Below are 13,886 nucleotides of genomic sequence, written 5' to 3'. Positions count from 1 at the left end.
AGACAAGAGTTTGTTTCCTAAATGCTAAGGCATCCTGTCCCTGCCTGCCTCTTAGCCCTGTCCTCTGACTGACCCTAGGTCCAGCTGGAGATGAGTCAGGTGACACTAGTTCAACTCATCCTAATAAAGAATTCAAAGTCAGTTCTGGCCTCGGTGGCTTTGGTTGATAGCAGCTTTCCTGACTTGACATTTCACTTTGGAAATACTCAGGGAAAGAAAAATTCAAACAAGCGTGTATCTTATACAACTTCCATGCATGTTGGTCCCCTATATTGTGATGCATAACTGTATGCCAGGCACTTAGAGTAAACCACCCCCTGGCTAAACATTTACGTACATTACCTTGTTTTAATAACCACAGGAAGCCAAGTGTCAAGTCCCATATTCCATATAAGGAAATTGATATTGAGAAAGGCTAATAGGTTTGCTAGTAAATGACACAGCCAGGAATGGATCCCAACCCTCCAAAATGATCCCAGTCCCCAAGTGAACATCATTCTACGGTGCTGACCTAGCCCTCTGTACATGCTTCGGCTGCCGCAGAGAGTCACTACCAATTTATAGTCCCCTTGCACACATTTCTTAGTTTAAATCAACTCTTCTTTAACACTTTGATTGGTATGGGGTGGTGGGCAGGGCCAGCTGCTTGAGCATGCAGTCATATAGGACCCCAATGCCCAGAAGGGCCTCATTCTTGGCTGAAACGCTGTCAGGGTCCTGCAATTCTTCATAATTTCATCTTTTTAAAAAACTGAAGTATAAGGGAAAAGGATTTGGCTCAGTGGTAAAGTGCATACTTAGCATGCATTAGGGCCTGGGTTCAATCCCCAGTACCTCCATTAAAAAATAAGTAAAAATAAACCTAATTGCCTACCCCCATCAAAAAAAAATTTGAAATATAGTCAGTTTACAACGTTATATTAATTTCTGCTGTACAGCATAGTGATTCAGTTATACATCTATATGTTCCTTTTCATATTCTTTTTCATTATAGGCCATTACAAGGCACTGAATATAGTTCCCTGTGCTCTACAGTAGCACTTTGTTTATTTTATGTATAGTAGCTATTGTCTACAAATCCTGAACTCCCACTTTATCTCTCCACCCAACCCTTGCTTCCTCACCGAGTAACCATAGTTTGTTTTCTATGTCTGTGAGTCTGTTTTTATTTTGTAAGTAAGTTCATTTGTGTCATTTTCTTAGATTCCATATAGAAGTGATATCCTTTGGTATTTTTCTTTCTTTCTGGCTTGCTCCACTTAGTATGACAATCTCCTGGTCCATCCATGTTGCTGCAAATGACCTAATTTTATCTTTTAACTTCCAGTTTTGTAAGTTAGTTCCAAAGGGACAACAGAGCATGGGTGTGAACAGAGGCAAACGGTCATAGGTGTGGCCGCGGTTCTTTGCCGCCCCATTCACAGCTGGCATTGGCCAGGCGCCATGAGTACGGAACTCCAGTAGACCCACGATGAGTGAGGGTGCAGCAAGGGCAAGTGTGTTATGTCTCCAGCTGATTGAGCGGGGCCACTGATCACCCCAAGAAGCCATGCTTTCCGTTCACGCCAGAATTTTCTTCAAATACAACAAAAGAGATGACTGAGAAACCCTATCATATCCTTTGTCACTCGTGTTACTTCCCTGCATTAGCAACCCACTCACGGCTGGAAGTGACACAGAAGATAAGGGCGGCCTGTGGTTCTTCTCCCTTTCATTGCTTCCTTACTCACCAGCGAGGTAGGGAGCATCTGTAGAGTGTGCACACATCAAGAAACGAAAACAGTTGAGTCAGTTTTGTGCAGTGTCCCGGCGGTTCTGGTAGGAACGAAATATGTTTATGAGCTACAAAATGTGAGTTGTGTAATTCCGGGAACACTGCATTTCACTTAAAAAGCTCTTGCTTGCATTTAAAGCTGGCATCACACAATACAAAGAGAACCTTAAAATTCACACTAATGATTTAAATGTAAAATTTTCAACTTAGAACGGCATTAAATAGCAATTTTTTTAAAAGATGAGTCGAGAGAGACAGTGGAAGAAAGGAAATCTTGATACCCTTAGGGCCTCTAATGGGCACTTTCCCCACTCTTTGAATGAGGGGTCCCACAAATCCTGCAGCTGGAGCTGTTGGTGAGTAGTGACGTTCAGTGAGGGAAAAGCCCTGAAATTTTTAGAAAATAGATCCAGGAGGCCTGTATTTCCCTGTAACTGAAAGCAAACCAATCCTTTTGGATTTGATTATCTTGTTTATTTCTCAGGTCCCACAACCAGTAAAAAAATACAATCAATGCAGGTACAAGGATTCAATTTTTTAAAATCAGAGTATAAAGAGGGCCACAGCCCTGACCAGGCTTAACTTACATATTTACAGGGTGTATGGCATGGGTGTGGCTGGAGAAGCATATTTAAAAAGCAGAATTACAAAATATACAAAGGTGGTGTTAGTAGAACCCAGCCTTGTCTCCAAATGAGAGCACTTCATAACACAAATCACAGTACTATTTACTACATAACTTATGAAAAATGCTGTACAGTTGCATGAGTATAAATATATAGTATTAATGGCTCTGGTTGGGAATCGATATCTATACAAGGAAGATCAGGAGAGGCTCAGTTTGGTACCCCAACCTGTGAAAAGGATGGAGAAGCGAGGGTGGGGAGAGGGGAGAGCAGGGTCTTGGCACACAACTGCACTGACACCTTTTCCCAGACTCAGCTGAAACTCTCCGGGAGAACTGAGGGTAAGGAGCAATGGAAAGAGGAGGTATAAATACAACGGGGGGCTCTAGAAGGCACAGAGAAGGCATCTGGGACAAGGGGCACACTCCTTGGACCCACAGACACACACAGTCCCCACTGCCACCTGATGATTCTGTGGTTCTGTGAGCAGTCTATAGTCATGCCCTGATTTCTGCCCTTGATTTTTCCCACGTGAAAAGTTTTGAGCTTTGCAGGCATGGTGAGAGGACAGAAAATCAAAGTTCGTCTATGGGGATATGGGAGAATGTTTGAAAAACGGGTTCTGGCTTGGAGGGACAGATGGGTGGGTGTATGGACAGAAGCTGATCACCAAAAGCTGACCCAGTCTGTCATCCTGCACAGGGAGCGATGCGGCAGAGAGGTGTAGAACTGTTCCATGTTTACGCACCTCCTAGGATTCAAGGTGGCACAGTGGAGGGGACTCGGAGAACCTGCATATCTTATTCCAAAAGACTCGGCTGAGATGATTTTTATCTGAACAAGAGAGTAGCACTAGGCTTTAGCCAAAATGTCAGCCAATTTGGTTCTAAATTAGCCAGATTAACCATCTCCCCCAGATGTTCACCGCTCCCTCACTCTCTTCTTCCATCTGCCAGCTCACAGGCAGGACCACTCTCTCTTTAGGAAGACTGAGCCGCACCTTTCTGAACCCCTCTCTGCAGCTCAGATGTGGCTCCCATCTTGGAAACTCAGAGGGCACAGCAGATAAATGGCTTGGACTGGCCATCCCTGCCCAGGTGAGAAAACCCTGACAGGGGATTTGGGGAGCGTTGCTCTGCAACATGAAGCGGCAAAGGCTCCTCCAAGTCCCCAAACAGTTACACAGTTTCCCCTGAACTGGGCTGCTGTGGGGCAAGCACGCCCGGGAGCAGCCGCTCTTGGTTATTAAAGCCTGTCATTGGTCTGAAGCTGTCAGAAGCCTGAGCTGTATCAGGATAAAGAAAAAGTATCTGTATTTATGGGCCTTTGAGAACCTTCCATAAATTCCTTCCTTGGGGCTTTTCCTTTGGAAGAGGATGGCTTGAGTATGAAAAAAAAAAAGTCCCAGTGACCAGCCCGGCTGTGTGCAGGGGTGGCTGTAATCATCTCTCTGGCCAGGTTTCCCCAGTGTGTTTCTGCGCCATCCTGGGTATGGAAGACCCAGGGAGCGGGAGCGCAGGGCTGAGATGGAACTACGTGTAGGCTGATACACTGGGCTAAGGGAATGCGAGTGAGGACGGATGTCATTTCTCGATGGGGAACAAATCCCCATGGAGGTGGAGTTGGAGGAAGGCATGCAGAACCAGGAAGGAGGATGAGTGCGTGGGCTGTGGGACCCTCTTCCCGCCTCCAGGCAGCCCCGCCCTACAAGGCTGTGATGGTGATCTTTGTATCCACCATGGACTTGGGGACCCCGTCCTGGGCCTCTTTGTCCATGGCCATGTTATCAAAAGCCTGGGGGGACTTAACGGGGACATCCTGCACCTCCTCCAGGTCCTTGCAGCACCCGCTGCAGCGGCAGCAGTTGGGGCAGCCACACAGCTGACAGCAGACGCGGCAGCACACGCCGCAGCAGCAGCAGCAGCGCTGCTGACAGCAGCTGGTGAGCTTGGAGATCACCCTGTCCCAGGGCTTCAGCGAGTGCATCCACAAGGGCAGGAAGTCCCAGTTCTGGAGCTTCCGGGGCAGGGCGCGCGGGCAGCGGGACTGCAGGAGCCTGATGAACAGCACCAGCAAGATCACGAAGATGATGGGCACCCCCACGCCCACCAGCACTGGCCAGCCAGCCAGTGAGAGGCCAAACACTAACAGCGGGACCAGGAAGAATAAGATGATCAGGTATACGATGGCAAACCAGCGGTACTTAGCGGAGATGCTGCCCAGCCCCTTGGCCAGGCGGATGGGCAGGCGGGTGAACGGGATTGGGTACCACAGCAAGATTCCTGAGATGTTGAAGAAAAAGTGGCACAGGGCAATCTGAAACACAAAAGGTTGACGGGTGAATGGGTCTGCTGCTCGGGAGTCGGGGCGCAGAGAGGGTCATCTAGTAGCAGAATCATAGGTCTTCCTTGCTTTCACAGCTCAGCCCAGAGCAGGAGCTGTGTTACCTACTATGTGTTTGGAGGGCATGAGAGGGACGGCAAGGGAGGTGACCGGCTGAATCACAGCTCAGTCATCAGGGTCTGAAGTCCTTTAGGCCAAATCCAGCAATGAACTTGCCACCCAGTGCCTTGACCCCACTGCTTCCAGCTGAGCAGTTAAGAGCTAGTGGGGAAGAAGGAAAGGCTTGCATGATAGCTGGCTTTCTTGGCTCAGTGGCCCTATTCTAGAGAGGGGAGAGAGAAGGGTAAGGATGGTCACAGTTAATAACAAATAACAGCAGCAGCAGCTGCTGTGTGTAGAGCGTTTACTCTGTGCGAGGCAAGTATTCCAAGCACTTTATGTGGATTACTTCAATCGTCAAAAAATATCCTATGAGGTGGCAGCGTTATCCCCATTTGACATAGGAGGAAATTGAGGCACCACGAGGTTAAGCAATTTTCCTAGCATCACACAGGTGGGAGGTGATAGATGGGATTCAAAGCCAGGTAGCCTGGCTCCAGAGGCCACACACTTTCACTTGGCCATGTGTGCCCACCAGGTGCCGAGCAACACACTGGGGGCGCTGGACCAGCCCTGTCTTGATACATGAGCCACTGTCCATTCAGGTGTGGCATAAGTGCAAAATACACACTGGATTTCAAAGACTTAGTCCGAAAAGGAATATAAAATATCATTCTTTTTTAGATCAGTTACATGTTGTAATGATAATGGGTTAAATCAAGTACATTATTTAAATTAATCTCCCTGTTCCTTTTTACTTTTTAAATATGTGCCCACTAAAAAATTTCAAATTTCATGAGTGGCTCATATATTCTATACTCATTTTATATTTCTATTGACAGCATGGCTTTAGACAGTGCCTCATTTATAATAATCCTGAGATGAGGATTATGGTTCCCATTTTTCAGATAAGGGAATTGATGCTCAAAGGTTAGGTCATCTGTTTAAGGTTGCTTAGTGTGTAAATGGTGGGACAATGATTCAAATGCTAAAGGTCATCTTGCGCAAGGTGACCGAGTTGTTCCAGGCATAGCAGGTTCCCCTGATTCTTCTCAATGCCAGGCCTAGGACACACATGACCTCCCAATGTCCAGGCAGAGTTCACCAAGAGAAGGGCAAGGAGATGGGAAGTGGTGTCTATGCTTCCTGAATACCTTTGTCACTTCTATCAAAATGGTCACCCCCACCTTTGTTTAAACAACTGCTGGTGATGGAAGTCTGACTACCACTCTAAGAAGTAGATGCCTTTGACTTTTGTCTCAAATCTGTCTCCCTGTGACTTCTCCACATCACAGTTTTGGACATAACAGAGAAAAGCACGGCTTGGTTTCTTGGTTAGAAACCATTTGCTTGCAAGACCACAGATGGGGTTGGATTCCACCCACAGAGCCCCTGCCCCATGCAGTTATTTCCTGACCTGGATTGAGCTCCTCAAAGTACTGCCGGGGCTGGCTAAGGCGGCCAGGATGGCTGTGGTGGTGGTGCCGAGGTTGGCGCCCAGTGTGAGTGGATATACCCTCTCAATGGATATCACACCAATACCTAGGGAGAGTGAAAATACAAAGCCCATAGCATCAGCCCCAGAAGATGACAGGAGATGGTAATGGTGGCCAGAGAGAGAAACTCACCGATCAGCGGGGTCATAGCAGATGTGAACACGGAGCTACTCTGAACGATGAAGGTCATGCCTGCCCCCACGAGGATGGCCAGGTAGCCAGTCAACCAGGCAAAGGGGAAAGGGAAATCTGGAAGACAGAGGATAAAAAGATGTGTCACAGTCCTGGGGAAGGCATGGGCTGGAGGCCCAGCTGGTACCTCTGTAGGACCCAGGGGGCATGGCTGGCCAGGGGGACAGGTTGTATAAAAGCCTCCCCACCACACTGAGGTCTGAAACTGTAAATTGGATTATCAGCATCCTTTCACCTTGCATATTCAGATGGTGGAACCAAGGATGTGGGTATACGTTATGAAGACAAAAACACGTTCACTGGAGGTCTGAATGCTGAACCCATCTCCCATCTGTTACAGATGGAATGTTTGTGTCCACATACCTCCCCGCCTCCCCCCTGCCCCAGGCTAAATTCATGTGTTGAAACTAACCCCCAATGTGATTATATTAGGACATGAGGCCTTTGGGTGGTAATTAGGCCATGAGGCTGGAGTCTTGATGAGTGGATTAGTGCTTTCGCAGAAGAAAGAGCTTGCTTCCTCTCCACTCCCTCCTCTATGTGAGGGCAGTGAGAAGGTGGCCATCTGTAAACCAGGAAGTGGGTGCCTCATCAGAACCCAGTCGTGCTGGTGCCTTGACCTTGGCCCTCCCAGTCTCCAGGACTGGGAGAAATAGATTTCTGCTGTTTAAGCTATGAGAATGTTACAGCAGCTGAACCGACTAAGACATCACCTAAGGAACAACCTTCCTCCCACAAAGCACTTGGAGCACTCAGAACCTCTGTCTTTCCTGCTGTCCTGGTCTCCCAGCACTGCATACCCTCCACCTTTGTTTCCACCTGAAGGGGCACTGGAGAAAGATGAGGCAGCATGGAAGCCCTACAGACCCCGCCCTCGGCCACATCAGCAGAGGATCAGGCCCTGTGTAGTCTGCATGAATAGAGCCCCTCAGCTCGTCCTCATGACTTCCCTGGGAGGTAGACTTCTTCAGCCCCACTTCATGAGGTTTCACGGGGACACTCACATTGGCCAGGGTGCCATACTCAGCAGGAGCCCCTCTTGGCCAATGGAGCCTCACTGGTTGCCTCAGTGATGCATTTATTCAGTACCCTGTTTTCTTCCCAAGAGATGGAGGGAAGTAGGGACCAGGGTGAACTTCATCAGCCTTTTCCACAGGGATCCTGACAGACCCAGTAGAGTCCTGGGAAAATAAGGCACCTGCCAGGAAGGAAGGCCTGTCTCATAGCTCTCTGGATTTGAGCCAGCTCTGCTGGCTCTTTCACTGGACCTTGCAAACAAGTGATGAAAGTTTGTGCCTGCTTCCCGGGCCCCACCCACGACACCGAGAAAGATTTCAAGGGTGAACGGCATCCTAATTTCAGCAACGTATCAGATCCAAGAAAGAAACTCCACGCAGAGCCCTCCCTTGAGTCGGGGGGACACAGTGATGCCATCCCCTAGAAAGTCTGGAATGAGGGGCAGTGTGCTCACCTGTGTTGATGGTCTTCTTGATGATAACAGCTACCTGTCCCCTGAGCACGGAGCCCAGGAGCTTGACAATTAGGATCAGGCAGCTGCAGAGGACTAGCAGGGACACTACCAGCAGGATGACGCCCACGGCAACATCTGGAAGGCTGAAATTCACGAAGATGTGCTTGCCTGAAGACAACATGGAAAGCCCTGCTTAGGAGGGCATGGAGCCCCTGACAGCCACAGATCGTTATTTATTCCCCAACATCTTTCTGTCTCATAGGAACAGAATCTTGGTTGTCAGCTTGACGCATGACAGCCCAGAGTAGAGACCACACATCCCAGCTTCCTTTGCAGCAAAGTATAGCCCTGAGGCTTTGTTCTGGCCAATGAATCTCATCATCATGAAGATGAAATAAAATCCAGGGGCAAACCCAGGCCTCCCGCCCCATCCTTCTACCTCTACATCCCATCCTGTGTTTTACTCATGCTACTGAAGATACCTACAACAAAGTGTTTGAAGAGCAAGGTGAGGTAGGATGGGCAAGTGGGAGCTATTGCTAATTGAAAAACTCCTTTAAAACAAAACAAAACAAAACCCTGTGTGTTCCTATAATAATTCCAGAAAAACATGGTTGTATCAATGGATGTATAGCTCTTAGAACATGGGAGGTGATAAGTTCACTTGATTCTGTGAGATAAACCCCAACTGGATATGGCTCAGGATTAATTCTGAGGAGGGGGTGTGCATGGAGAAAAGGAGAAGCAGAGATATGCAAATGAGCATGTAAGGAATAATTAGAAGAACTAATGTCTGGCCCATAAAAAATTCCAGGGGCAACAATATAGCTTATAAAATTACTGGAGCATCATGTAGGCCCACTGCTTGGTTTAGTGCTGTAGCGCTAGTGCCTTGGACAGAGCTGGCTGTACAGTAGGGACTCATGACTCAAAGGTGAATGGAACTGTTCTGTGTGTGCCCCACATCTCCTTCAAATCTGGCTGTCATCTCCCTGGAGTTACTGCCAAAGAGATGCCAAAGCCCATGGAGGGAGAACTCTGGAATCTGTCGAAGAGTTCTGAATCCTTCTGACATTGCTGGGGAACTGAGCTTCAAGTCCTAGTTCTGCCCCTCACAGCAGGACCTTAGGCCTGTCCCCTGTCCCTAAGCCTTAGTTTCCCCTGCTGTGAAAATACACAACTCACTGGCTGGTATAGAATCATGCTCAGTGAGTCTTACTGCCCTTATTTCCTTCACTTACTGGGGCTCCACATGGATAAGAAATAACCGTCATCACCCCAGACAGCCCTTCCCGGGGGCTGATGCTCTGTGAGTCTCACTCACACTTGGCGATGTTCTCCTGGTAGGTCACATTCTTGATGGTCCAGGTGTACAAACCATCCGTCCAACAGAGGGAAGGGGAGGTGCAGTTCTCAGGTGAGGGGACAGTGACATTCCTCTCAGTCTGGATGGCAAACATGAGAAATGCTATGTATAGTCCTCAACACACACTTCCAGCGGGGAGTGGTGGGCAATGTGGGGGTGTGGGGGGAGGCACACCCATTTGTGCATCTATAAGCATGATGCACTGTTTCCTTAGGTCCCTCCATAAATGGAAACAAGGAGGCACCAGAGATAAGCCAAGAGACATGAAAATAAGCCAGGAACGATGTGCTCACGATGTGGGCTGCGTCTGTCTGTCCTACTGCATAACATCTGTCCATCCAGCATTCAAGGACTTAAGGATTCTCACTGGCTAGTTTTGATTTTTCAGGAGTCCCCAGTTTTTCTTTTCCCTTACCTTTTATTTGCCCAGTTTCAATGAAAGGTTTTTCTTTATCAAGAATAGACACAGGAGTTTACCTACCCAGCAATACTCTTAGAAACTTACCACGTTGGTAAAAGTCTTGCACCAAATCTTGATCAGACTCTTGTTTTTAGCTGTTTCATCATTCATCGCAATTTGGTTGATAACATCTTTATCCAGCTGAGGAAGGCAATTGACAGAAGAGAGTCAGCACGTCCTCAGGACTGAGGTGGGACGGACACGTTAAGCTGTTAAGAGGGGCTCTGAGGATGTGAACCGGATTGTGAGCCCCTGCAGTGGTGAGTTGGGACTCACTCTATCTGCACTCTCAGGGTGGAGCACAGCACCTGGATGTTAGCGGGGGCTTAATAAATGAATAATTGTATGAACAATGGACCAGTATCTAGGAAGCAGGTGGTAGATACTTACTGGATGACTGAGTGACAGAAAAAAACAGAAGGTAAGAGTGAAAGGGCAAGGTCCAAGCTGGCCCCTTCTCCCCAAGGCAACGTCCACAAAGCCTTCTTTCATTTATCTCAATAATACGGACATATCCTAGTGAGTAGTGCGGTGAGATGGAAGGAAAGGCAGTAACCTCTCCCTCTTTGGCGAGGAGTGGAGAACTACTGTGCCAGTGAGCCCACGGGTACTGAGGCCAGTAGTGGGGACAAAGTGCCCAAGTGTCCATGGAGACTCCCGGAGTCTCAGAAGCACTTCCCACCCCCACCCCAATAAAGATGTTACACAGGTTGAAGCCAATTATTCTATTGGATCGGGTGTCCTTGAAGTTCTGACCCTTGTCCATCTCTTCCATCTCTCCCCGGCTGAGTAGGACAGGGAGAAGGGAAAGGGGTGAGTGTTTTTCCTTCTCTGAAGGAAGCCAGGTTACCTGGATGATGAGCTTCGTGAAGGGATCTGTGATCACTTTCAGAAGTTCCGGGGCATCCTCTCCGCTCTTGAAGTGGAAGGAGTCCACCACCAGGTTGGTCAGCCTCTCTAGGTAAGAGCTGGCAGCCTCCAGAGGCAAGAGCACCAGTACGGAGAGCCAGTTGAAGAAGTCATGGATTGTGGCCCCAGCAAAGGCCCTGCAAGACGGGAGCCCCACCCCAAGCCGACCACCAGCTTAGTCAAGCAGCACGTGGGCATCCGTCCAGGCAGGTCATCACTTGTATCATCTGCCAGTTGTCACCTATCTGCCTGCATGTGTGCAATCTCACTTAGTTTTGTTCTCACAGCAGTCCCCAAATCTGTCATATCCCCAGCCGACAGATGAGGAAACTGAGGGCCAGCAGGCATAGAGGAATGGAAGACCACTGCAAGAGCGCTGGGCCCAGGACCCTCATCTCTCACTGCCTGGCAGAGCGGCCTTTTCCACCAGATCAGACAGAACTCTGTCCATTCTGCTTGGGAGAAAAGGGAACTAGATGTGTTCTGGCTGCAATAATTAGCTCAGCAAGCCCTATTTGAAAAAACTTCATCAGGACCGCTTTCGAATTGTGCATTCTGAAGACAACCTTCCTTTCGGAAAGGTGGGGGCCGGTATGAAGGTGACCATCAAAGCCTTCTACACAATTGAATTCTTTAGGAGCTTGAGACTTTAATCAAACATTTGAACAGTCTTCACAGGAAACAAAGCTAATATAGATCACACTCTGCATCTATCTGAGAAGACTCACAGAGGCCCCCTGAAATCCACCTTATCTAGCTCCAGATTAAGATACATTTTTTTCCCCTCAAAGAATGCTCCTTTAAAAAACATCTGCATGTCAGAAAATATCGAAAACCAAACAGGACATGGGACGTGAAAGGACAGAAGCCGTTAAACACGTAGGGGGAAATGCTTTACCTCACTAGGAATAAAAGGCATTTGCCATTTATTTAGCTGCAAGTACAAATTGTCACCTGCCCTATTAACTGATATTTTACAAAGTTAACTTATTCTTCCTGGAGAGGGTGCTTTAGGACATTTTCATTCGGTGCTGATGTAAAGTGATACAAACATTTCTTAGTAGTTTAGCAAAATGTGTAACAAGCCTTATAGGTGTCTGATACAGTAATTATTGTTCTAGGAATCTATCTAGGACAGAATTAACCAGGAAAGAATGGGTCACATCTCCAAAGATGATACTGAAAGTAGTCTATTTAAATATCCCAAACAGGGGGTGAACTCGGGCAATTATATTCCCAATGTGTGGGCTCTTTCATAGATCGTATGTTTATACACCCAGAGGCAAAAATTAGTCTAACATTGAAAAGAATCCAAAATCTCCAACAAGAAAACCTGGATTGAGTCCCAGCTATGCCCCTCTGTGAAGTTACTTAACCTCTTTATATTTCTACATTAATAAAATGGGGCACGGGGAAAGGTATAGCTCAGTGGCAGAGTGCATGCTTAGCGTACATGAAAGCCTGGCTTCAATCCCCAGTACCTCCAATAAAAATAAATAAATAAGGGCAGGGGGTATAGCTCAAATGATAGAGCACACACTTAGCATGCATGAGGTCCTAGGTTCAATTCCCACTACCTCAATTAAAAAAAATTTTTTAAAAAACTAAACTAATAATAAATAAAATAAATAGAACTAATGATCTCCCCCTCAAATTTTTTAAAATAAATGAATAAATAAATAAAAACCTAATCTCCCCCACCATAAATAAATACAGAAAAGTCTACTCAGCTTTTTGAGAAAATCAAATTAGCAAACACCCCAGGTAATATGCGTTATTATTTCGATCCTCAGAACATCACATCAGAGACCAAATGAGCTTAGCTATGGCTGAGAGCAAATGAATGGCTCTGAGGACATCTGCCAGTTCACCCATGGACGAGGGATGCTGTTTGCCAGCCCCCAGCCAGCCTGTTTAACGCCATCTGTCCAAGGCCACAGTTGAGCACGCCATGTGGACCAGCAGAGAACTGCTTCTCTGTTTTAACAAGGTCTAGAAAAAGCCCATCACCACTTAGAATAGAGGCTGGAAAATGTGCTTAATTTTCACATTAACCTTTTGGAAGAAAAGGGTTTCCGTTGCCTATATGCACCCCGCCCCACTTTCAGATCTTATGCATTTTGCCTTTTATTGGCATGTGAGTGAAGAACAAAGGAAAAGTGGCGTGGGTTGAACTGGCCAAAAATGGAAGCTTTAGGAAGTTATAAGTATTTCTGACTAAGCAGGATAGTAAATCTTATCCTAAGTGGCCTTGTTTTAACTACACTACACAGCAGGTCAGGCTTTCAGCAAGGACTGTGTTTAGGGAGCCCTGACTGTGTGCCAGGCACCTTGCTGAGCATCTATCTGCATGATGGTGTTAACACCTTTAGACAACACAGTGAGGACAGACACTACCATCCCAGCCCTGCAGATCAGGGAGCTGAGTGTAATCAACCAGGAAGTGACCCCAATCCCCAGCTGTACTCCACTGTGGCTCATTCTAAGAGATCCACGGATAACAAACATGCTGTCATTGGTTAGTTAGGTCAACACTGGTCCGCCTGAAGGTGACCAAGGCTGATTCTGAGCCTCCTACCTTCTGAACTCATTCCGGTCTCCTGCCTGCATGAGAGCCACGATGGTGTTGGTGATTGAGGTCCCAATGTTGGCCCCCATGACAATGGGGATGGCAGTCCTCACAGTCAGCACTGGAGAGTGGAAAAGAGTTAAGTTAGCAAATTTAGGAAGGCAGCCTGGCCATGTTCCTGATGTGGCCCAAGGCCAGCTGGCATTCAGGCTGGCAACTCCCTGAAGTAGTAATTCTTAAACTCTTTTGGGTCTATACCTTGCTGTGTGGATCTGATAAAAGACAGGGCAGCTCACCAAAGAAATAAACATATATATCCAAAAAAAAAAAAAAAAAATTCCAGCACTTAATTTCAGGGAATTCACAGGCTCCATGAAGCCCTTCTATGGACCCCAGTTTAAAAATTCCTTTCTAAATTTGTCTGTCTGCCCTATTACAGATGCAAGGCTAGCTTAAAGCAGACCAGGAAATCATGTTTAAGGACTTGTATATATTTATGATGGCAAATTTCCAGAAGTATAATTTTTTTCTAACAAAATCAGTTTATTGCCACAACATTCTAACATACGAAAGTAACATAT

The 13,886-nt window shown here is 47.1% G+C and overlaps 1 protein-coding gene across 6 annotated transcripts in view; it reads right to left on the bottom strand.

Moving 5' to 3' along the window:
* Positions 1–2,226: 2,226 nt before the first annotated feature.
* SLC34A2 (solute carrier family 34 member 2) overlaps positions 2,227–13,886 on the bottom strand; it is a 187,640-nt gene continuing 175,980 nt past the window's right edge. For all 6 annotated transcript variants that reach the window (XM_032495200.1, XM_032495190.1, XM_032495215.1 and 3 more), the window contains 8 exons: positions 13,315–13,426; positions 10,678–10,873; positions 9,873–9,968; positions 9,326–9,446; positions 8,002–8,169; positions 6,471–6,587; positions 6,260–6,384; positions 2,227–4,716 (listed from right to left, as the gene is read on the bottom strand). In XM_032495200.1, coding sequence (XP_032351091.1) covers positions 4,105–4,716; positions 6,260–6,384; positions 6,471–6,587; positions 8,002–8,169; positions 9,326–9,446; positions 9,873–9,968; positions 10,678–10,873; positions 13,315–13,426 — 1,547 coding nt within the window. In that variant the 3' untranslated portion in view covers positions 2,227–4,104. The remainder of the gene's footprint in view (positions 4,717–6,259; positions 6,385–6,470; positions 6,588–8,001; positions 8,170–9,325; positions 9,447–9,872; positions 9,969–10,677; positions 10,874–13,314; positions 13,427–13,886) is intronic.

Source organism: Camelus ferus, chromosome 2, assembly GCF_009834535.1.
Source record: "Camelus ferus isolate YT-003-E chromosome 2, BCGSAC_Cfer_1.0, whole genome shotgun sequence".
In the NCBI taxonomy this organism is placed as follows: Eukaryota; Metazoa; Chordata; class Mammalia; order Artiodactyla; family Camelidae; genus Camelus; species Camelus ferus.
Note: the sequence above shows the minus strand (reverse complement) of the source record. Positions and strands in the feature narration are given on the sequence as shown.